At 40.0% G+C, this 26,025-nt stretch overlaps 1 protein-coding gene across 2 annotated transcripts in view; it reads left to right on the top strand.

Moving 5' to 3' along the window:
• Positions 1-951: 951 nt before the first annotated feature.
• The window catches only part of LOC124066912 (SH3 domain-binding protein 4), a 66,512-nt gene continuing 41,438 nt past the window's right edge, over positions 952-26,025 (top strand). Inside the window, exons 1-3 of one of the 2 annotated variants that reach the window (XM_046403776.1) lie at positions 952-1,253; positions 17,163-17,390; positions 21,935-24,291. In XM_046403776.1, coding sequence (XP_046259732.1) covers positions 17,267-17,390; positions 21,935-24,291 — 2,481 coding nt within the window. In that variant the 5' untranslated portion in view covers positions 952-1,253; positions 17,163-17,266. The remainder of the gene's footprint in view (positions 1,254-17,162; positions 17,391-21,934; positions 24,292-26,025) is intronic. The other variant, XM_046403775.1, reaches the window with a different exon arrangement.

The raw sequence follows: 26,025 nt of genomic DNA, 5'->3' as shown, positions 1-26,025 counted from the left end.
GCTGAATGAAAGCCGAATATCCTGTTTCAGAAATTTGCACTGCAGATCATAAATTATTCTGTCAAACACTTTAAAGTGTGATTGAACCTTACAGAGTCATTCACATGTCTCCACTCATATCAGTGTGTTTTTAATGCCAGGCTTTCTCTAAATAATATTTTTCATTTAATGTTTAGTATGAAAGGCCATGTTTGCTTGCTTGTCTATGGTGTTCCTAGCATAAAGAGTGGCATATTCCCTTGAGAAAAATGTAAATGTGTTTTTTACATAAAACATTAAAGAGTTGCTGTGTTTTTGACAAACAAATACATTCATTGTCATTTTTCTAATGAGTGTATGTGCGTATTTTTGACCTTATGACTGTCAATAACAGCTTGTCAGTTAATTACACCACTGTGAAGAAGTGATTGTTTTATTCAGTAAGAGATTTCAAATTGTAAACTTAAGTGAACAGGTCATGTTTTTGACTCCTGGATGTAAATCATGTGTATAGTTTTAGAGCTGCAGCAGTTACTCTGCTGAGGTAAAGTGAGGTAAAGCACTTGAACTGAGTGTGGCCAACAGGTCAGCATGCATGAATGTGTGGAGAAGAAAATATTGACAGATAATAAGAATATTTATGTTTACTATATCTTTTACTATGTCTCATCCTTCCCTTTTATTTGTGAAATGTCTAACGTTTCAAAATATAATTCGAAAAAAATCTTGAGTCTTGAAGTTTTGTTTTTGTGATGTCTTTGATTCTAAAGAAGTTTTAAAAAACCAAAATATAAAATTGTGTATATGTTAAAAAAAGGATTAGCAAATTATTCTTTTTTGTGTGTTTTAGATAGCGTCCCAACGTTTTCAGTGCCTCAGTTACAGTAGTCGATCTTCTTCATTAAAAATAGCACTGTGAGCAGCGACTGGAAATTTGCATCCAACATCATTGCGGATTTGTTAGCACAAAACCTTTAGTATTAGTCCGTAATAACAGGATGAAACTTCCTGCCTACTAACTAACTATAAATTTCAGTATAGAGTCAATAGACATTTGAACTGGAAAAGTGACATCATGTCCTTAATGGAAATCTATTGCAGTGAGGCCCCTCCCTGTCCCCATGACATCAACGGGAGCTGTGTTGCTTTCTTCCCGAAGAACACGGCGAATCCGTTCTTACACATCCAACACCACTAGGAGAACCGACGGAAACAGCTCTTGCTCGCCGTTATCGATTTCTACACAGGACATAAACAGACTTCTTCTCGACCAGGTAAGCATCCATTTGTTGTCGTTTTCATTTCCCCCCCGTGTGCGGTAAAATTGCTCTTTTCATGGATATGTAAAAGTGCTGTCGGTTTGAGAAAACGTAGCAGTCTCTCCACCTGGGAGCGACGGTATTCATCCTGAAGCCGAAGAATTAGCTGCAACTTTTCAAGGTGGGAAATCTAGCTAAACTGTTGCATTTGGGGGCTGTAGGTGAGAAAACGACGGTTAACCGCTAACAAATTGGTCTCGTTTGGACTCACTTGTTCTCAATATATTCAGACTTTAACGGCTAAAGGACATTTTGTTGCACCGTTTTAAGTGGTAGTAAGCATTTCTCTGGTTCAAACTGTATCGTACGCGCTGTAAAAGTACAATAACTGTTGTTTTCGTTTAGAAACAGTGGCTCTCTGCTACATAAATGCCTATCAAAAGTCTGTTGAAATCTGTCGTTTGATGTTTAAAACCCACTTGAAAGAAAACTAAAGCGATGTAAAGCTGGAATAAGTGCCAGATAGTCTACTGTAGTAGTGCTGGGCCCTCATATTATGGTCCGTTAAGTCTCTGTGATGTGAGTGAATCTGGTTGTCTGTCTTGTCACTGAGGAGGGGCTGTGGGTGACACCAGTTGCCTTAACACTCGTGTCATTTTCTCGTGTAAACACATCGAGACGAAATACAGTACTCCGGGCCTGGTTTAGCAGCAAAGAGAATTACAGTACCTGACATCATCATTTATATCTTCTGCACAGCACTGCCTCAGACTGTGCTCAGACTGGGTTTAGGTTTCACTCTGCAAGATCCGTTTCAGTCTGAACTCTGCGGTCAGGAACTGTGAAATCCAGTGTTCAAAATGTACAATATATATAATAATAATAATATAATACATACAGGGAGATGATTAATGAGCCGAAGTGATTAGTAAGTTGATCAGTCCATTAACAGAGACGTAATTAGCAAAAATCTAGATAGTTTATTCTTTTTAAAGAAGGCAAAACAAAAAATCTCTCCTTTCGGCTTCTGAAATGTGAATATTTGCTGGTGTTATTACTCTCATATAACAGGAAATAAATATCCTTGGGAACTCACTCTGGGCTCACTGGGCTGAACAGTTTTTATAAACTGATTAATCAATCATTAAAATCACAGTTTACACACATTATAAAAAAAGTTAAATATTTTATAGTGTTGGCTTATGTCTCCCAAACAATATGGGATTTTATATTCTCATATATCAATAGGGTAAATAAGCAATATATTTTTGTTGTGTCCTTCTAATTTGGTCATCGGCTGTAACGACAATATGTACTGAGGTACTGCATTTTATCACATTTGAACAACATGTAACTGATCATGTGCAGCTAGGTCTTTCTTTGGTATTATGTTTCTTATACTGCATAACAGAACAAGAACAAACAATGCTGGGTTTTAAATCTTTTCTCTTTCCCTTTCGCCTGAGATTTAAAGGGATTATTTTTGGGGGACTTCTTCGCTGAGAGCAGTGACATCCTGGATTTGTTGGTTGTCTGGCAACCTCACTAAATGACAAGACTTCAAGAAATTACTGGTCCTAGGCTGAGAAATGGTCCCCCATTTTCTGGACTGACGGACAAATGGACAGTCATGTGCTTAGTGGCCAGGATAGCCAGGAATGTTCACATGAAACAGGCTGATATAAGAATGATTGATCTTTATTATAAAGATGATGATTATTATCATTATTATTATTCTATTCTGATTGCTTTTTTATATTATATAGCGTTGTTTATATTTATTTTGTAAGTAATTGGGCTTATACCGGGACCGGGGAAACTAATTTCGTTCCACTCATGTTCTACATGTGTGAAATGACAATAAAGCTCCTTGAATCCTTGAATCCTAAAGATAAGTGCACTGTCCAAAATGTTAAACTGTTCCTTTAACTGATGCCATGAAGCATAGTCTCAAAATACAAAATAACGAGTCTTTAATCATAAGGGTTAGAGGGTTTTTTTAGCTTTTCTAATGGATCACATTTAATGTGCTAGGCTTATCATAGCAAAAAGGCAGGCTTTGTTTGAGAAAAAGCTGCCGTATGTTTATATCGTATTATAACGTTGTCGAGCGGAAGTGACGACTCCCTATCGACCAGTCAACAGTGGGACAAAAGTAGGACAACAGTGGGTGTGGCTTAAACCATACCGTACCGTACCACGGTACCCTAATGATGGCCTCTTTCACTTGCATAGACACCTCTTTGGATCTCATGTTTAGTGCTCCAGTAAACAGCTACCAATTGCAACTGTAACACTCATAACCAACTCCAGACCTTTATCTGTTTTATTTTCCGTGAGCTAATGAGGGAACAGGCCATACCTGGCCATGAAACTGCTTGTCAGCCATTTGTCCTGTCTTAAAAAAAAAATGCGGGTGGGGGTATAGAAATGGCTGTAATTCCTAAATTGTTAATGCCAAGGCGTTTTGTCAAATGCCTTGAATTAAAGCTGAAAGTCTTCACTTACATCTTGAGTATTTCATTTTCATTACTTCATTTCAAATTCATTGTGGTGCTGTACAGAGGCTAAATGTCACAAACATACTTGTATACTTCTCTTTGTAATCTACCCCATTTGTTCTAATTAGTTGTTAGCAAGAAACTGTTGTAACAAATAGCATAAATTACATGAACTAGCTACTTTGTTTGTCATCAGGGGACTCAGGGATTTGAAAAATTTGGGTTAGAAAAACTTCCATTAGGCTTTCACCAAATGACCGAATCGTGCATTGAATGAATGCACGATTACAGATAGGTGCCTCTTCCTCCTCCCATCCAGGGATGAATGGGCTTCTTCTGGTAATGCTGGAGCTTAATTCCTGCTGAACGCTCGTTACGACAGGGAAGGTGATTTACTGACTGCTCTACTTGGAAGAACTGGTCTTCGACCACATTTTTTCACAAGTGCAAACATAAAATTCTGGTTAAAAAATCATATAAAAAAATCACACATTATTCTGCTGATCTTAAGTGTAAAATATTTTGCATATAAATTACAGAAAGACATTGAATATCATTGTGGATCGTTTGACATTTCTGGTCTGGTAACCTCAGTTTTGGTAGCATTTGAACAAGGCTTGTTGATATAATTAATTTAGCATATTTTAAAAGCATGCCAATAAAAAAATGAATTTACAGCAGGTTGCAGTGTGTGTAACTTTTGAGTCACAAGTGGATGTTCTGAAAAAATTCAGCTCTCTAAAACATACAAGTAGTTTTTTAATTTTTTTTTTTTTGCAATTTAGATTTTTAAATGTAGATTTGTTGTAATAACTCAGAATTACAAGATGCTAGCTTTTTGAATTTGTGGTGCCCTCTGTGTGTCAATCTTGAAGTGCTAATTCCCACTCATGGCTTGAAGATATGTATCAAGATTTAAGTCGATTCGATTAGACCTTAATGAATTGTGACCACTTTAATGACCCCATCCTTTTACAAGGTTTTTTGGTTGATGGCAGCTATGTTTTTATTGACTGATCTTGCTTATATTCCCATCTCACAATTTGTTTTAGGATTTTTAGGTTTTTAAAATATTTCAACAGACCTTCCTGGCTTCGCTCAAAAACCTCAATCAAAAAACGGTTTGGTCCCCAGTAGAGTATGAGGTTCTGGTGATCTACTGACTTTTCCATCGTGAAATTGGGTTCGGTTTTGAGTCTGGGTCTGGGCCCTTCTGTGTGGAGTGTGCTTTTGTTCCCTGTGCGTGTGTTTTTCTCATGGTACTCCGGTTTCCTCCCATTCTGCATTGCCTCGACAGTGTTTCCCCTACAATTGTTTTAGGAGGGCCCCCCACGGCACCTCCCGCTCCCCGAAGAACGCAGACTGGAAGTTGCGGGAGGCTGCCTTGTAGGCGGGGTTAGGCCACGGCAGGGATGGGGGCAGTGACGTAGCCAGAAATTTTTAAGTAGGTGAGCCTTTACGAAATAGGGTGGGCCTGTCAATACAGTCTGTTTTTCATGTGTTTATCAGCTCAACGTTCAGCTTACACCCACCCTCTGCCCCTCTTCTGTCTCCTTTTCTCCCTCCACTCTGACTGCAGCTATTGGGCTTATGTTTGTGCTGTTTTATATGAATTTTGTTTTTTTTTTCGTATTTGCAAACAGCTTTATTGGCCTTTAAGGTAACGTTTAGGCTACAAGCCAGTCAGCCTACTATCATGTTTGATAAAACTGACTGATGTTTGAAACATTTTCCGTTGATATTACCAGTCATTTTATTTAGATAGATAGATAGATAGATAGATAGATATTCTTTATTGATCCCAGGCTGGGAAATTGCAGTGCAGCATCAGCAATACACACAACAAGCTAAACAAAATGTTAAAAATAGCAAAATAAAAAGTGGCATATATAAAATATATATACAAGGCAATATAAAAAAAGTATATATACAACAGTAAACAGTGTAATGTAGTGCAAAATAAAGTATAGGTAGAGTGTAAGGTGCCAGTAGAATGTAAGGTGAGTGAGTAAAACATATAAAGTGCGTAGTGACTGTATGTTATGACATGAGTTTAGCTGTTATTATACAATGTGATGGCATGTGGCAGGAAAGATTTCCTGTATCGGTCCCTTTGACAGTGGAGCTGTAGTAGCCTGTGGGAGAAGGTGCTCCTCTGTCTGTCTACTGTGTGGTGGAGAGGGTGCTGTTCATTGTCCATGATGGATAACAGTTTGTTCAGCATCCTCCTCTCCACCACGGTCTCATAAGACTTCAGCCTGAGACCGAGTACAGAGCCAGCCTTCTTGATGATCTTATCAAGTCTGTTGGTGTCGCTGGCTCTGATGCTGGTGCCCCAACACACCACAGCAAAGAAAATGGCACTGACAACAACAGACTGGTAAAAGATCTCCAACACCTTGCTGCACACGTTGAAGGATCTCAGCTTCCTCAGGAAATAGAGTCTGCTCATCCCCTTCTTGTACACAGCCTCAGTGTTAGATGTCCAGTCCAGTCTATTGCTGATCACCACTCCCAGGTATCTGTAGTCCTCCACCACCTCCCCCCTGATCCATAGTGGCTGTGAAGGCGTCCTCTTCCTAAAAAAGTTATCTCATGACACTTTCCAATTTGAGCAGGTCTAAACCAGACTCTTGAATTGTAAATAGAGAGAGCCCAGCATTCCCCCTTGAGCAAGCACTTGGCGACAGTGGCGAGGAAAAACGGCCTTTTAGAAGGCAGAAACCTCAGAGCAGACCCTGGATCAAGATGGGCGGCTATCTGCCTTGACCGGTTGGGTTGAGAGAGAGAGGGGGAGGGAGAGGGAGAGAGAGAGAGAGAGCGCAGGAGAGCAAGAGAGAGAGAGAGAGAGAGAGCAGGAGAGCGAGAGAGAGAGAGAGGGAAAGAGAGGGTGGGGTGTGAGAGAAGGAGCACACAAGCAGAGATGCATAGCAGCAGTAATTATACCAGAAGTATTGGAACTGTAGATAATGATAATGACAATGAAGTGGGGGTCAATGACATAAAATTTCAAAAAAGGTTTTTTTAAAAAGTATTTTCAATATAGATGTAATACATATTTTTGAGTCCAGAACAATGTGTTTGAACAAGTCTCATTTATTGAATAACTTTCTAACTGTTTTAATTCATTTTTTAACAGTATTTTTAACTTTTTAACTTTTAACTTACTCAATAATTTAAGATTTTTGCATTCTATAGGTCAGGTTTTAAGTATAGTTAACATCCAGTTTTACATTTAAAGACAGGAAAATAATTACACAATTACACAATTGCACAAATTCATATATTTAGTATAATAACTACACACATTACATTTAGAAACCATGTGGTCACTTTAACCTATCATTTATTGGTTTAAATTGGTTGCACCACCTGACAACATTAGTTATGACATGAGATATGCTGAAAAAAATGCATTTTCATTTCAACAGTGGAACTGTAGCAGCCTATGGGAGGAGGTGCTCCCCTGTCTGTCTACTGTGTGGTGGAGAGGGTGCTGTTCATTGTCCATGATGGATAACAGTTTGTTCAGTGTCCTCCTCTCCACCACGGTCTCAAAAGACTCCAGCCTGAGACAGAGTACAGAGCCAGCCTTCTTGATGATCTTATCAAGTCTGTTGGTGTCGCTGGCTCTGATTCAGTATAACACTACAACACCATCACACTTTTCTAAATGGCAACAATGAAGTATCATTTAACAAAATTGGAACATTTTCAAACGTTGGGTCAACATTGGTAGTCAATATCTCATCCTAGTTTTGTGTATTAAAGTATTCCCAATCAGTATGCATTAGCCATGTGTGCCGTGAATTGCAATCTCTGCAATCACTTTGAGCACTTCAGCTGCGTAGAAAAACATTTTGTCAGCTTGATGGGGTCAAGTGAATGCATTTTTTTCCTCCCGGTTGCTGCACGCAGCTCACCTCAATCTCTTCCCCTCTTCCACTACTTCAAGGACCTGCCCCACAAAAGGCTGACCTTCGTATTTCACCATGACAAACTTTCCATTTAGATCACTGGCCTGGCCTGAGCACTGGCTGTTTGGAGGATGACCATTATGGGATTGTGGCATTGGCAAATATGGGGTCTGCCACAGAAGCAGGAGACCTCTCTGTGCGTGACTTTCCCTGGTTCAGTTGATTATGATAGCAATATTAGTAACAGTAATAATGGTAGTAGCTGTACAGAGTAGTAACAGAATTAAAATAGATTACGACTAAACAGTAGTTATCACAGTAAGTTTCGAGCAGGACCGCAGCAGGAGGTCCGACCGCGATCCATGGGAACCTGCGAGATGAGAAAGCACAAGGACTCCAGGGAAAAAGTTGGGTTAGTGATATGCATTAATGGGACATGAATGTGTGCAGAAGGAGAGGGAGAGGAAGAAAGAGCTCAGTGCGTCATGGGAGGGCCCCCGGTAGTCTAAGCCTATAGCAGCATAACTAGGGGCCGGCCTAGGCCAGCCCTAACTATAAGCTTTATCAAAGAGGAAAGTTTTCAGTCTACTCTTAAATATAGAGAGGGTGTCCGCCTCCCAGACCGAAACCGGAAGATGGTTCCATAGTAGAGGAGCTTGATAACTAAAGGCTCTGGTTCCCAATTTACTTTGAGGACTCTAGGAACCGCAAGTAGCCCTGCATTTTGGATGATACAGTTTGAATGCTTTGTTGTTGTTTTATTTATTTTCTAAGAGGAAGGAGAGGAGGAGAGGAGGGAGAGGCAAAAACCTGATTAAGAAAGAGATCCTGAACTCCTCTGTGGCTAATGCAGGGACAATGACAGATAGATAGATAGATATATAGATAGATAGATAGATAGATAGGTAGAAAACATCTGTCCAGCACCACTTTTAATCTGTTAAAGGTGGTAGTTATGAAATTTTTCAGGACAAAAACAAAAACACAGAATTAAAACTTCTAACCTCAAAAATAAGACAGTTCTGATGGGCAGGATTTATGAGGAAAATGGCATCATGTTCAAGTTCATCCTAATTCAGTGTGATGTGGGAATAAAACATCTGCCCAGCACCACTTTTAATCTGTTAAAGGCTGTAGTTAGAAAACTTTTCAGGACAGAAACTCAAGAGAGGAATCAGAATTAAAACTTCTACCTATCGGTCAAAAGTTTGGACACACCTTCTTCTACTATGGTTTTTCTTTATTTTTATCATTTTCAACATTGCACATTAAGACATCCAAACTATGAAAGAACGCATATGGAATTATGTAGTAAACAAAACAAACAAACAAAACCCCAACCCAGAATATGTTTTATATTTTAGATTGTCCAAGGAAGGCAGATTTAGCTTTGATGACAGCTTTGTACACTCATGGCATTCTCTCAGCAGATTCATAAGGTAGACACCTGAAATGGTTTTCAATTCAAAGGTGTGCCTTGTCAAGAGTTAATTTTTGCAATTTCTTGCCTTCTTAATGTGCTTTAGACCATCAGTTGTCTTGTGCAGAGAAAGGGTGAGTACAGAGTCAATAGCCTTATTAGTGCAAATCCATATGATGACAAGAAACACAAGAGAAAAGACAGTCCATCATTACTTTAAGAAATGAAGGTCAGTCAATCCAAAAGGTCTCAAGAACTTTGAATGTATCACCAAATGCAATATGTCTTTAAATATAAAGAAACTGACTCTCCTGAGGATTGTCACAGGAAATGGAGACTAAGAGCTACCTCTGTTGCAGAGGATACATTTATTAGGATTACCAGCCTCAGAAATTGCCAATTTATGGCACCTCAGATTAGAGTCCACATAAATATGTGACACACATATTTCAACATCCACTGTTTAGGGGAGACTGTGTAAGTCAGGCCTTTATGGTCAAATTGCACAAAGTAAGTCATTACTTTTGAAGAACAACAAGCAGAAGAGACTTGCTTGGGCCAAGAAACACAAGGAATGGACATTAGATCAGTGGAAAATTGTCCTCTGGCCTGATGAGTCCAAATTTGAGATTTGCTGTGTATTTGTTAGACATGGAGAGTGTGTGACTGTGGTTCCCACTACGATGCATGGAGGTGGGGGTGTGATGGTGTGGGGGTGCTTTGCTGGTGACACTGTTGGTGACTTAGTCAAAATTGGTGGCGCACTTAACCAGCGTGGCTACCGCAGCATTTTGCAGCAACATGCCATCCCATCTGGTTTGCACTTAGCAGAAGCTGTCATCAAAGCAAAAGCTGGCTACTCTGAAGAATCAAAAATATACAACACATTTTGAGTTAACACGTTTTTGCAGACTGCATATATTTCCACATTTGTTCTGTCATAATTTCAATGTCTTCAGTAAAAATATACAATGCTGAAAATAATAAAAATAAAGAAAAAACACTGAACAAGAAGGTGTGTCCAAACTTTTGACAAATAGCATATATATCACAATGCTGAGCAATGTTACCTCACGTTGCAGATTTTTCTCATATTTTGAAGGCCTAGTTTGCCAAAGTTTGTGAGTGAGCCAGAGAGAGAGAGAGAGGGTGCAAAGCTGTTCACAAAACAACTGTATATGTAATAACAGTGTCAAATGATATGTTTGGGATTACTTTCAGAACAATGTTTATCAAATATTAAAAAAAAACAAAACTGTAGCTCTGTTTCTCTCATAAGACCTGATTGCAAGTCAATAACATTGTGTGTGTTTTGGCAGTATTTTTAACAACTTTCTGTACTATATCTATAAGCCATGTCATAGTCTCAAGCATTTTTCTGGACTGTGTTTGAGCAGGTCAGAATAATGCATTGAAGGCGGTGTTTCTAAAAATTGTGGCAGGCAGGGAGAGTCAGTGAAGATCTTGCTGCCTGTCATCACAAAGGCATTTCCTCCTCAGCCACTTCCTGCTCAGTAGCAAAGATTGTGCCTGCACTGAAGGGTAATGTGAAGCCAGTACTTCAGGGTGCTTGTTTTGGTTCAGGGAGAACGTTCTGTGTTGGACCTTGTGCAGTGACCAGTTTTACAGCCATGAGTATTGTCTCTCTGCAGTCTTTTTCTCTACACAGAATGTATTCTATTGATGAGTAAGCACATTCTGCTTGAAGTCACAATTGTGATCCAAACGTAATTAAAACAAATCTAAACAAAAATTACAAGACAACAGCTGAATCTGAGGTGTGTGTTTTCTAATGCTAATATTATATTACACGAGACACACAATATTTTTTCATTAATCACAAGGCAAAACACAAAATATCAATAATTACCTAAAACTTCAACTTCAAAACTCTTAAATCATGCATGTAAACATACTTTAGTGTGGATGCTCATTTTGGACTCAAGAGGCAAGACACATACAGTTACAACTCAGAGGCAAGTGAAGGTTTAGTTAAGTTTCTTGGAATAAAAATAGAAACTTAAGTGAACTCAGAGTTCTTAACTGGCTGGACTGAGGAGACAAGACTTTCCGTTTTTTTTCCTTTGGTACAGCAGGTGAGAGTAGAAAAGGACAGACAGAGAAGATGGGCAGTTGTTATACCATTAGGTTAACACAACGAAATGGAGTGAATGAATCGGTCTATAGTGGAGGTTTTGGGGTGGAGCTGATTGCAGGTTACCAGGAACATCTGTGCAGGTGAGAAGTTGGGATGAATTGAAATGGTAATCGTGCCTAGCTCTCGGCACATGGGAGAACAGCACAGACAGAGCACTACCAAAACACTAGGGTGGGGGGAAAAGGAAGAGAAGACAGGGGAACAGGCAACGATATTAATGGGTCCTGACAATTCCCCCTCCTGAATAAGACACGCCAGTTTTCTTAGGATAAGGTGGAAGGTCTGTGGAACTCCTTGACCAGGGCCTGATCCAAGATGAGAGAGCGGGATACCCAGGTCCATAGCCTTCCCAGTGCAGCAGGTATCGAAGTCCCCTGCCACACCAATGAATGTTTAGCAGATGGCAGACAGTAAAAGCTGGGTGGTTATCAATGAACCAGGCAGTTGGTGTGGGGCAAAAAGGATTGTATAGCTGGCTGGAGGAAATGGGCTTATTTTGTGAAATTTGGAAGGTGGGATGCATTCTCTGTCTTCAGTGGAATGTCTTTGGAGGAGAGCCACACCTCTGACCTACTTATATGCGGGAGCTGGAATCTGATGTAGATATGCCAATCTTTTATTATTCTTGGTAGTTTGCAATAAGGCTTAGGTACATCTTCTGACACCGCTGAATGTGATGTTGGACCAATTGAACAGCCAAGTCTTCCTCCTGACAGGGAAATACAGGGAGAATTATGAAGTGCACAGACTTGAAAAAGCAATCTATAACAGTTAAGCATGTTACAAAGTCCTTGGCTGTGTGTGACCAGGACAGAGACGGGACTTGTAGAGGACTCTGCACACCTGCAGGTAGTTAGATAGACAGATAGACAGATAGATACTTTATTGATTGGGAAATTCAAGCACCAGTAGCCCATTACAGCAGTGTAGGGTAGTCAAAAGTAAGCAAACAAACAACCAAGGCCTAACTGTTAGTGGAAAAAATAGAAAAATAGACTAAACATACAAAATAAACTAAATAAACTAATGTATGCTACATAAAGTACAATAGAGTGCAGAGAAAGCAGGTCGACCAGATTGACTGTGTGTATGAAACAAGAGACTAAAGAGCCACAGTGTAAACATATGTAAATGGGTTGCTACTCAGAAATGAGCTATAAAGTGCAGGTTAATTGTGCAAAAAATATAAGGTAAGGTGCATAGTGGAATAAATGTCCAATAAATAAATGTGATTTTTTTAAGCCTGATGTGACTCAGGCACAGACTGGCACAGACTCGTGACCCCTGAGTACCCAGAGATGTGTTGCAGAGTCTAATGGCCAGGGGAACAAACGAGTTCCTGAGTCTGTTTGTGGGGCAGGTCAGAGACAGCATCCTGGTGCTGAACACACTAATCTGACTGATCAGAGTCCTGTGCAGAGGGTGGGAGGCGTTGCCCAGTATGGACAGGATCTTATCCAGGGTCTGTTTTTCTGCTACTGACACTACAGAGTTCAGCTCTGTGCCCACCGCAGATCCTGCCCTCCGCACCAGTCTGTCCAACTGTGTTGCGTCCCTCTTCTTGATGCTGCCACCCCAGCACACCACAGCATAGAAGAAGACACTGGCCACTCTTACTGGCCGGAGCGTAAGAGACCCAGGCAGACAGTAAGGGGACTTGCTTCGGGCACATATAGCACATGCAGCAACATCCTCCCTGGTATTCCTCCATAGACGGCGACCAGGAATGTCTTTTCAGGAGACAGAGTGGTTTGCCTCATCTAACATGACAAAACTTGCAGCTTCACAGACAGCCAGTATCGATACATTCTTGAGCTTGTTACTGGTGCTAGTAGATAATGCAGGTCACAGTGACATTCACTCAAGCATATGAAACTGACCAATCACTGTGAACTCACAGAAAGGTGTATAAATAGCACGTCCCTTCATTTCACACATTTTAAGCTTTTTGACTTTAAAGTGTGCTGGGAAGGACGAAGTCAGGTAACTTGACTTTCATTGTCGCTATGAACACAGGATTTTTGAGCAGATTATAGGGACTTGACTTGGACTGAATTGGTCAGTTTATTTTAACAGTTGCATAAAAGTGCGGCGTGTGGTGTTTATGGATTTTCATCACTTTGGAAATGAAGAATTTTTGATTTTTACCACTGGAATAAAGACCATCGACATTGTAATTTTGAGACATAGAAACAATACAAATAAAAAAAACATCCCTTTTTTGATATCTTTTTAAAATTTTCTTTATTTTCTAGAGGAGATATTGTTATTTGACAGTACCCATTTTAGTTTATAATCATGTTATGCTGTTGCAGGATTGAGAAAGTAACCGTGTGGCCCTGTGGCTCAGTGCATTGTCCCCAGCAAATGTAGGTTTTAATAAATTTTAGGTTCGTGCCCAGCTTTACTGACATCTTTAAAACATTACTGACAGTATAAAAAGAATCACCACAGTGAAAAAAAAGTGTGGAAATCAGTTGCCTCAGCTGGGTCAATGCGCTACTGCTCCTGCTGTACATTGACAATGTCCACCTCACAGCTCAAACAGGAAATAAAAGTAAAGATTGGGGAATGGCAAACAAGATTATACTTTTATTTTCAAAGCTTTGCTTTGCGGTGGGAGAGTCCTATCAGTCTGAAGCAGTTGTTAACAACAATATCTCCAAATCTTCCTGCTGCTGTAGCCACTTTGAAGTCTTTAGTGTGTTTAAATTTGTACAATTAGTCTGCCCCATGGGGACAAATAAAGTGTTTCTGAATTGAACTGAACACACCTTCATCAAGCCTCAGTTTGTCTTTATGTGCACATAGCAAAGAAGCTAGCAGAGCCTCATTATGGACTCATCATTGACTTATCAGCAGGCATCAAGTTGATTTGCATGACAGAGCTTTCACATTGTTGTGCTTTGTCAAATTTACATCCAGCAGTTCCCACCCAACATTGTTATGTGGAGGGAGTTAAATGGCCCAGTGTGGTCAGGCTGTGGTTTGGATAGCTGCAGCTGCTGCAGACCACCCAGAGTTTACAATTAAACTCAATCTTACCCCTCCCACCCAAACTAAGAGATGACATCCTGATATCATGCAGGGCAAAATGACACATTTTTAAATCAATATAACTCTCATCTTTCTTTGCTGACATCAGCTAAATTGTCACTTGCCAGTGGTCTGCTACAAGTGGTAATGAGTAAGCATTCTGAAGAAGTGATTTAAGTTGATCAAAAAAATTTAGGCATGCAAAACATAAAGCTTTTGTTTTATTTTTGATCCTTTAGTACATTCAACAAATACTTTCAGAGAATTTTGTCATCAAGGCTGTCTTTGACCTCCATTGAATAACAAGGTAGAAAGGTAAAAAATTTAATTAGAACCTTAACAGAAAACATGTTGAAAATTAAACAAGAGTCATAAAACATTCGGAGCAAAAAACAGTCAAATGTTTAATTGATGTAATGCTGGAACAACTGAAAGGCTTGTGCAGAGGACCTGATAGTCCCTTATACAAATACAAATATTGATGGGTAACCAGTGTGAAAGACTTTGAAGTGGTGTGTTGCGTGTAACCTACATCAGTGAATCCCAGCCAGGGACACTTTGACCCCATGGGCTACTTGTACTGTTGCCAGGGGGTATGTGGGGAGACTGACTGGACTAACTAATTTGAAAAAAAATTCTGTACATGATTAATTAAAAAAAGTTCCATATACTGATTCAGCTTATAAAATTATGCGACTCATTGATCAAGCTGGGCATTAGGTATGTGTTGTGGCAAGTTATTATTCCACTTTTAACACCGTGGAGTCGACAGACGCGCCGGCGCGTCCTTATCACAAGACCAATTTAAGACGACATAGCTGCAAGACGCAGCCTCGCTGAATCTCCGTTTTAATTTGTGTCGAAAGTGGGCACTTCAAACTATATACAAGTTTTTCAATTTTGTTAATATGTCAAGTAAAACCCGAGTTATGATAAAAATTATACACAATGTTTTTTTCCTGAACATTGCCATCACGTTTTGATGTATTAGAAACACTAAAGATTCTGTTTCCATTTTCTGTAATGTGAGGATTTGCTGCTTTTCTTTGTTTTAGATTGTTTAAAGTTTCAGGGTACTGATAATCTTACTGACTCTGACACTGTCATGCTTAATTAACTAGACTAGAAGAGGGTCATCGTTATAACATGATGAGTAACGCCTGTGCTTTTCCTAATATTTTAAGTCAAGACGTCTGCTGTAATAAAGGCCTCACATCTAAATCATAAACAAAATAAATTAAACTGTCCATCAGCAGCGTATTCCAGTATTTGTCCATTCAAGTCACACCAGGAACTGAAACTTTACACTGAACAGTACAATACAGTACAATATTGAGGGATATTTTATTGCAGTTTTACAGACAATTTCTGCAGTACTTAGATTCAATCTGTTGTACAATATAAAAATATAAAATTGAGTTGGAGTTGATCAAGTAGAGCAGTTGTGGACTTCATTGGCAGATTTTGGCAGTGCTGTCTCTGTTCCATCTGAATGTGAGAGTATCACCATCCTGTTCCTGTTCACTGTGTCTTCTCCAAACTGAAACTGTTATGAATAATAGATTGAAGTAAAAAAGCCTGGTGTCTCTCACACTGTGGTGTTCCACTGACCCACATCTGCTGTTCAGTTTTTTTTAACTTTTATTTTATTTTTTACCTCTGCAAAAGAGGTTATGCTTTCAGTTTAGTTTGTTAGTGTGTTTATCGGTTTGTAAGCAGGACTACAGAAAAACTTCTTGTATGATTTTTATAAGACTTGGTGGAAGGGAATGGCATGGGTCAAGGGAGAACTTATAAAATTTTGCAGTCAACCAGAATCGTGGGGCAAATACACAAATTATTTTCACTTTATCTAACATTGTAAGACCACACATTTGGCCTTGGTGGAATAAATCCCATACACTGTAAAAGATGATGCGCAGTATAAGTTACCATGACAGTGTACCACAGAATAGGACCACCTTCATAACCTGAAAACTCAGGGTAATTCTGGTTTGTGAGATAGCTTCAGGGTAACTTCGAAGCTATCTCACGAACCAGAAATCCTGCTTCATAGTGCAGGTCTCTGGTGATTTACACGATGTACAATAATAAAAAACACAAGGTTTCTTTTTTCTCACACTTACCCAGTTTGTTAATCATTGCAGAAATGTTTGTGAATTAAGGATGTGCGCTGAAATGTGAAAAAAAAAAAAGTAAAAATGAAAGGAACATCTGCTATTAATGTTAACAATGCAGGTTAACTGTTGCATCAAAGATGTTACTGAAGAATGTGATTAACAATTTCAATTTTTTTTTAAATTTATTAATTTTTTTTGGTGTTGGGGGACATTGTTTACATTTCTAGGTTAAATTGTGCTCAATCTTGACTGTTGTCTGGGTGATTTCTTACTTTGGACTAGTTGAATAAACTCCAAGTTTAAAAGTGAGGGAAATCAGTCATTAGATAGAGTCCTAGTATGAATGAATAATCCAGTGTCTATAAACATTGCATTCATGAGACAGAAAACCCAAACCCCAAAATTCTGTTTGTGTGATTTTGTGCATGAAGATCCAGACCACTGAGAAGAGAATCTAGGATCAAAGATACTAGGATGACTTTAATCATACAGATATTTATGCTCATCTCCTTTATACGAGCATTAATTGCTTATGTTGATTTGTAGCAGAAAAATGTAAAACCTTTCACCTTAAAATTGCATTAAAAATCTCAGCAAGAAAAATTTCAAAAGATGAGAGGATGGGCTGGGTGTTGGAGTTTGATCTTTCACACTGAGCACTGTGTATAGTAAGTAATAAATAACAGTTTCAAAAGATGGTAATAAGAGTTTTATTAGATATGTAAAATATTAAATATTAATTATGTGTAATCCAATATTTTCTTTCTTTCAGAAAACATGAGAGGTTGTTGACACTCGACTTGGCCACTAGCAAAAGGAAAGCCGGTTCAGGAAAGCCTGAACACAGCAGTTGGTGTGTAGTAATAGGTCCAAAAAATGGCAGCTCATCGAATCAGAGCCACCGCCACCAACAACACTTCTCTCCCGCGCTGCAAGTCCGAGGGGACGCTCATCGATCTCAGTGAAGGATTGTCAGAAGCCAGTCTTACTGATGTCAAAGGTCAGCTCCTCAATCTAAAAAATGCATTCACATGGAGTTACCTCTGTATGTTTTAATGACATTAGAACTAGGGGTAAATCAAATTTGAATATTTTTGTACAAATTGTAGCAACTTGATCATAACATCAGACACAGACAGCTGCCTGTTTCATTTGTCTTGTAAACTAGGACATGTGCTCTCCAAGGTTTGTGTGACTGTTATGACTGTAGACTGATAGCTATACTATAACTATAGTTGAAGCAAATCTGGCAATCTCATTTACAAAAGAGAAGTACTAACTAGGGCTGCACGATATATCGAACATTTATCCTCATTGCGCTATTAATATATGATAATGATATCGCAAAAGAGTCCTTGAACTGCGATAATATCACGTTCAACGCATTTATTTTAATTGTCCCCTGGGGACTGGTAAAGTTTTTTGAACTGAATTGAATTAGAGGGAGGATTTTAAAAAAACTAGCTTCAGCCACTGCGAAAAAGTTAACGTCGGGATCACATCCATTACTCAGAGTTTTGCAAGTGTTAGACCTTATGAAAAAACGTCCAAGCGCTACAAAGAAATAACGGAGGCAGTTGCACATTATTTGGTAAGGGACATGATGCCCGTGAACACTGTGAGTAATGAGGGCTTTGTAAGTCTGATAAACAAGTTGGACAAGTTGGATTATTTTTCCCAAGTCGCCATTCCAAAAATGTACAATATGTGCTGGAAGACGGTGAAATATGAGTTGAGTCAAGTTGAGAACTGACGAACTAATGAGTCATTTCATCTAATGAACTGCTAATGCACAAAGCTGGTGGTATTTTCTTGGTCAGATTTGTTGCTTAAGTCAGATGCACTTTTTTTTCAATAAGACTGGCTTGGTAGAATGTAAATAACCCTTTTCATTTATTTTATCAGTGTTCATGCACTCTTCACCTGTCAACAGAGCAAACCTAAAGCAGAAATACATTTAAACTAAACTTCAACGTTTGTTTGTATATCGCGAATCATATAGCCATTGTAATATTTAAATGTGTTATCGCATATCACCCGTTGTCAGCTTGGATAGGCTCCAGCTCCCCCGTGACCCTGACGGATAAGCGGTATAGAAAATGGATGGATGGATGGATGGATCGCATATCACAAGTTTTCCTGATATCGTGAGGCCTAGTGCTGCCCCTTTTTAGAACAAAGAGTGGCCTTTGGAAATGCAAATTTGATTTCGGACAGTGTGGGGAAGTACACAACATTGAAGTTGCGTAGTTGTATCGCAAAGAGACAGAGCTTCACACAGAATGCTTTCATGTGTGCATTATGTTGTGGTACAAGCTGGTCTTTGCCTTGCAGGCTCTTGTTCAGTGTGTTAAGGTAATCAGTAGGATCAACTAAAAATGCCAGGTCTCATGAAGAGGTCAGTTCTCTTTCAAAAACTGGTTGATTTCTGATTTCAAGAAATAAAACTGCTGCAGCACACAGCTACAACTTAGCCAGCACAGATCAGAATGGTAGACTGGGTCCCTGTATTCAACATCAACATCAGACAGGAAAGTCTGAAATTCCCTGTGGTTATGTTGACAGTTTTCACAATGGTGTTGGCACATGGTCAAGCTGGACTGTTTTGGCACAGAGAGCTTCTTAGTGAATTATACAGTGCATTTTAATATGTTACCTGTGCATGCCTGTACAATACCTGTATACCCCACACACATACCTTTGTATTTATTTTTATATTTTAGATAATTCTTATTTTATTTTTATTATGATTAAATGGCCTGTATACTTCTTCTCATGGTTCAATTCAGTTTCCATTAATTTCATTTATATAACACCTTATACAATCAGAATTGTCTCTAGATTCTGAACCAGAGCCTGAACCCCCAAGCAAGCAGACAGTGGCAAGGAAAAAAACTCCCTTTTAACAGGAAGAAACCCTGAGTAGGACCCAGCTTGCAAGGGAGAACTATCGTGCTGATAGTCGGCTGGGTAAAAAGGGGGGGAAAAAGAGGTACAGGTACAGGCAATAAACATCATAATATATAGGACATATTACAAAGGACAAACATGACAGATTGTTATAATGGAATTCTGAAGACTATGTATTGTATGTATTTGTTTTTTTAGCTGATATGTTGTTTAAGATAGTTATAATAGCACTACATAGAACAGGGGTCGGCAACCCAAAATGTTCAAAGAGCCATATTGAACAAAAAAAACAAAAAACAAATCTGTCTGGAGCCGCAAAAAAATTAAAAGCCTTATATAAGCCTTATATGAAGGGAACACAGGCTGTAAGTGTATATTAGCTATATTAGCTTACCAAAATGACTAATTTGATGAATGAATCCTTCATGTACTCACCATCTGTGAACGGTTTTCCACGCGTTATTATCTCCCGGGTTGCAACAAAACTAGCAGCAGAAGTGGAGTTTGGAGATGCAATCCACTTCTTAAATCTATCTTTGCGCTCCTCTAATTTCTCCAAAAGTAAAGCAATCGCACTTTTTCTCTCACTCCCAACTGGGTGGTCTGCTGCAAATTTAGCATGCCTTCCCTGGAAATGTCTTTCCAAATTACTCTTTTTGTTATTTGACAACTTCTCATTACAAAGCAAACATGAAGGCAATCGGCAATGAAAGCAGATGATTCGGTCCATTCTTCCTTGAATCCTCTGTTCTCATCAGCTATCTTTCGCTTTTCCCCTTTGGGATCCATGGCCCATGACACACCCGCCGGTTTGTTTACAACAGCCACCTGCGTGGCACCGCGCCGCGCTGAAACGTGTGTCGCAGGCTATGACGCACATCGTCGTTGACAGAAATGTTGAAATTTAATATTTATTATAAACATTTTTACAGCATTGGAAAACATTAAGAATGTTTGTGTCATGTTTGTCCTCCTACAGAAACCATATTAAAACAAAATATATATTCCCCCCTATTTTTTTTTCATTTTCATACATTTTTGAAAAAGCTCCAGGGAGCCACTAGGGAGGCTCTGAAGAGCCGCATGCGGCTCTAGAGCCGCGGGTTGCCGACCCCTGACATAGAAGAACAACATGGGCAGATGTTGACAGTAGACATTGGGTTTGTCAGAGGGCCGGATGCAGTTCAACATGTAGATCTGGATGGAGAGAGACCTGCAGAAAGATACAGAGAGAGAAAGAAAGAGAGGGAGAGACACAAAACTGCGAGGAGAACTGGACACACAGTTAGTGACATAAAATAATGAATTATATGTTGATCTGAGGAGGGAAGAGGAAGAAGAGGAGAGAAGGTGGGGGAGTAGAGATGGTGGTGGTATTGGGGAGGTGGGGGAACTGCTCAGTGGATCATGTTTGTGTCCCCCGGCAGCGTAGGCCTATAGCAGCGTAGCTATGATAGAGATTAAAGATTAACAGTTAGTCAGACCTATTCTACCTGTGGCTGTCTGTCAAGAAGTGACTGTAACTATGCCTAGTCTTAAAAGTGGAGGTGGTGTCTGTCTGTCGTACCCAGATTGCCACCTGGTTCCACAGTAAGGATGCCTGATAGCTAAAGGCTCATTAAGCCATTATACTTTTCTGAATTCTGGGAACTGCAAGTAAACCTGCACTCTGTGATCTGAGTGTTCTATTGGGAATATATGGGAGTATTAGATCCTGCAGGTATGGTGGGGTTAGTCTGTTTAGGGCCTTATATGTAAGTAGGAAAAGTCTATTCTGAATTTTACCGGAAGCCAGTGAAGAGAAGCTAAGATGGGGGAGATATGATCCCTTTTACTGATTCCTGTTAAAACTCTAGCTGCTGCATTCTGGATCAGCTGCAGGCTATTAATAGAGTTCAGTAGTCCAGCCTAGAAGTAACAAAAGCATGGAAAAGTTTTTCGGCATCACTCTGAAACACTCCTAATCTTAGCAATATTACGGAGGTGAAAGAAGGCGGTCTTAGAGATCTGTTTAATGTGATAATGACACGTCCTGATCGACGGTAACACCGAGGTTCCTCGCAGTCATACTGGGGGCCAAAGTAATGCCGTCCAGAGAGAGAATATTATCAGCTATTCTAGTTCTAAGATGTTTGGGGCCGAGAACAATGACCTCAGTTTTGTCTGAGTTTGATAATAAAAAATTGGACTTGTGAAAGTCCAATTTTTTATTGCGCTACATGGTTGAAGCATCTGGTAGTAACTGTTTGTAGCTAAATGGGACAGCCTGTATTTTTTCGGATGAAAATGATGATTTCCTTGCAAGTGTCATTCTTATTTTAATGCAGCTGTCTTGCACATGCAGGCCTTAAAATATATGTTTAAATCATATTTTCATTCTTTCTGTCTAAGCCCTATGTCCAGGATTTGAACAATTGTGACTAGGTGACAGCAGTGTAAATCTCCTTTTTCTGGTCCATGAATCTATTCCAGAAGTAGAAAAATGAATTGGCTAAAAGCAGATCAACTCACCTGTTTTATGACATCAGAAATGTTTGAAAGATGCTATAATCTCATGCATTATGCTACTAATAGAAACATTTGATGTATAGGCAATATCATCCTCATCTATCTAACATTGCTTTTTTTTTCCAGTGCCTTCTCCCAGTGTCTTACGACTGGACACGACTGCCTCCTTTGGTGCTGCAAGGGAAGTCATTGCCATTAAGGACTACTGCCCATCAAGCTTCACCACCTTGAAGTTTTCTAAAGGGGACCGCCTCTATGTTCTGGACTCATCGGGAGCAGAGTGGTGGTATGCCCACAATAACACAGAGATGGGTTACATTCCTGCACCGTATGTGCAGCCAGTCAACTACAGAGACTCATCCTTCAGTGACAGCGGAATGATTGACACTGTGGGAGAGTGTAATGAGGAGGTAGCTAAGGAAATGGACTTACTGGGAGAATGGGCTGAGGTAATTTTGAAACCAACCACCTTCCAAAACGGAAATCCTTTTCCAACAACAACAACCCATACCTCTACAAACCCTTTCTTAAACGGAGGTCCTCAGAGCTCACTTGATCAAAATAGTAATGAAAAATCAGTAGACCTCCTTCTGTTTGATACCAACACAGTGGCCAACTCCACCAGCAGCACCTCAGACATTAATGGTTTTGACAGAGATGTTTTTAAGCTGAATCCTCTTAGTGAAGGGGTGGGACAAACTTTGCGCAGGGATAACCCGTTTTTTAGAAGCAAACGGTCCTACAGTCTGTCTGAGCTGTCCGTCCTGCAGTCCCAGTCTGAAACACCATTAACCTGCAATTTGTTTGGAGGCCTCAAAGCACCAGTGCCAGAGCAATTTCAAAGCAGGGAGGATTTCCGGACAGCGTGGCTCACCCACCGCAAGCTAGCCAGGTCCTGCCATCACTTGGACTTGCTGGGTCAGAACCCAGGCTGGGGCCAAACACAGCCGGTGGAGACTAACATTGTCTGCCAGCTAGACAGCACAGGAGGGGCTGTCCAGCTTCCAGACACCAACATCAGTATCCATATCCCAGAGGGCCATGTGGCCCCAGGTGACACCCAGCAGATTTCAGTCAAAGCACTGCTTGACCCGCCGCTTGAGCTGAATAATGACCGCTGCACCACTGTCAGCCCTGTGGTTGAGATTAAACTCAGCAACATGGAGACCAAAACTACAATTACCCTGGAGATGAAAGTGTCTGTTGTGGTGAAAATGGAAAGCAGGCTGATGACAGAAGTCTTGTGTGTCAGGAGTGATTGTAAAGAAGGACCTTACGCTCCCATTCCTCAGGCCTACATGTATGGAGACACAGTCCAGGTTTCCCTGGATAACCTGGAGCCATGCATGTATGTGTGTGTTGTGGCTCAGTCCCAGTCCATATCTTCAGACTCCACAGTTTGGGAGCACGTGGTTAAAAAGATCACCTTAGGAGTATATGGTCCCAAACATATTCATCCATCCTTCAAGACAGTCGTGGCTATGTTTGGCCATGATTGTGCTCCAAAGACATTACTGGTGAGTAACATAGGCAAACAGGTGCAGTCTGCACCATCAGTAGTGCTACAGCTCTGGGGTAAACACCAGTTTGTCCTGTCCAAGCCCCAGGACCTCCGCATTGGAGTTTACTCCAACATTGCCAACTATGAGGTGAAGACTAGCAACCAGTCAACCAGAGTGGTCCAGGGCTTCCAGGTTAAGCTAGGAAAAGTCAGCAGGCTTGTCTATGTCATGTCCTCGCGCAACACTGAAGATGTGTCTGATTTCACCTTAAGAATCCAGGTTAGAGATAACCAAGATGGTATACTGGCTCAGTTTTGTGTTCAGACACCAACACCGCCACCCAGAGCAGGTCCAAAGATATCAATACAACGGCGTTTCCTGAAGAAGAAGGAAGTCGGGAAGATAGTCTTGTCACCTCTTGCCATTGCCACCAAATACCCTGTTTTTCAGGACAGAAGAATAAATAACTTGACATTCGGAAAATTAATCAAAACTGTCATCCGACAAACAAAGAATCAATACTTGCTTGAGTACAAGAAAGGAGACTTTGTAGCTCTGTTAAGTGAAGAGAAGATCAAGCTGAAGGGGCAGTTGTGGACAAAAGAATGGTACATTGGATATTATCAGGGCAAAATGGGATTTGTTCATGCCAAGAATGTGCTTGTGGTTAGCAAAGTTAAGCCCATTTACTTCAGTGGGCCTGACCTCACCACTTCATTGTTGCTGGAACAGATCCTGAAGCCCTGCAAATTCCTCACGTACATCTACGCCTCGGTCAGAACTATACTGATGGAAAACATTGGTAACTGGCGAGCATTTGCAGATGCCCTGGGATACGTCAACCTGCCCTTGACCCATTTCTGTCGGACAGAGCTGGACAGCGAACCTGAGAGGGTAGCATCAGTGCTGGAAAGGCTGAAGGAAGACTGCAACAATGCAGAGAGCAAAGAGCGGAAGTCTTTCCAGAAAGAACTCCTTTCGGTAAGTTACAGCCTCAGCATCGTCCTTTGTATTGACTTTGCATTGATTTGACTCATTGATTTCTCTAATCAATGACCTCAATTCTATTGAGGTCATTGCTAACTATCCTGTTTTAAATTTTAAGTTTCAGTCACATCTTTTGTAAAAGTAAATGTGTTTCTCTGTATATTCTCCTGTTAGATTTCTCTCTCAATTCTTTCTTTCTCCTATAATCTGCCCACAGCTGCTTTAGGTTTCTGGCTTTAGGCTATAGTGCAATTTGCTAATTGAGCTGGGAGTGCAGTCCATAACTGCTGTGTAGCTATCAGTGTCAACTCAGGCCTTGAGGAGCTGTGGAGAGCTTTGTCCTCATACAAGTGCCTGTAGCTTAAGACTTGGTGTGCAGTGTGTAGGCAGCATGATGTTCTTATAAATTCAATTCACTGCCTAGGCTTCTCAGAATTTTCTGTTTTTATGTGCATATGAATTAAAGTGCATGAAGGGAAAAAACAAAGCAGTGGACCCACTTACTGAAACAGACCACAGTGTACCAATATAACCAATAACTGAATATCTGAAAAATAGAGCCACAGTTGCTTGCCATGTTTAAATTGAAAAAAATCCACACGATAACCCTTCCTCTCATGGAAGGGTTATCGTGTGTATATCGCATGCGTATATATGGTGGCTTACAGAATCCGTTCTACTGTAATTCTTCAGATGGGAATTCTTTAGCCAAGTCAAATATTAGTTGGGATCTTACGTACTGACTTTTTTTAAAATAAAAGAACACGAAGATGTGGTCTGTTCATTCCTCGTGTTATGCGATATGATATCTACTGTCTGACAAGAGAAAAATGTCTTGCTTCATATTATGCTTTGTTGTTTATTACATTGAACCAAAAATCTCTCTTTAAAGCATAAATGTTTCAAGCAGTGTCGAATGACAAACAGTAAGCATGTAAGTGATGTCAGTCGTTTAATGACATCCAAGACAAAACCGGACAAAAGTCCTGTTTTGACCTCTCTTGCTTAATGCAGGCTTACTTATGCTATTATTTTATAAAAGCTTGTATGTGCACCTGGTTGCTTTGATGTCACTTGGTACCATGTTGGTTTTGATAGTTTCAATTGGCTGCATCTTTAATGAAAGCTGCCTCCTCTGCTGTTGTGAAAACTGAATCACAGGTGAAAAACATTTACTTAATAAAACAATACTGCTGATAAAGAAAGTCAACAGAACAGACATGGGGAGCTGGGTAAGTCAGTGCATGTGCAGTAGAGTAGATGTGTCCTTGCATGTGCGTGCCAGACTCAAACACTACTAATGGAGTCTAAAATTCAAAATATAATATAAAATATGTCTTTCTATGTGGTCATTTTTAGCAAACTAGCATAAAATGTCCTATGTGTGAAAGATATTGTTATCTGGATATGAAATTCATTGTCAACATATTATCCTACTGAGTCTGTATCAGAGGTCATGGATGTATTACAGCTAAAGTACCACGGAACAGCAACACTATAATTTACTTGAGGTTGTAAACACTAGTTAAAGCCATTTATAGACAGAGAAACTGTAGTATGGAAAAGAACATAATAAAAGGTCATGGCTGAGAATATGCCCTTTGAGGGAGTCAGTACTGTACAATTCATTTCTGAATATAGGTCTATTTTTCTGTTTTCTTCAGGCAGGATAACATTTGAAATGCTGGTTCCAATGGGCACAATCAAAGCACCCAGAAATAGAGAAAA

Source organism: Scatophagus argus, chromosome 11, assembly GCF_020382885.2.
Source record: "Scatophagus argus isolate fScaArg1 chromosome 11, fScaArg1.pri, whole genome shotgun sequence".
Classification (NCBI taxonomy): Eukaryota; Metazoa; Chordata; class Actinopteri; family Scatophagidae; genus Scatophagus; species Scatophagus argus.
The sequence above is the reverse complement of the archived record's forward strand: the minus strand, read 5'-3'. Positions and strand labels throughout refer to the sequence as shown.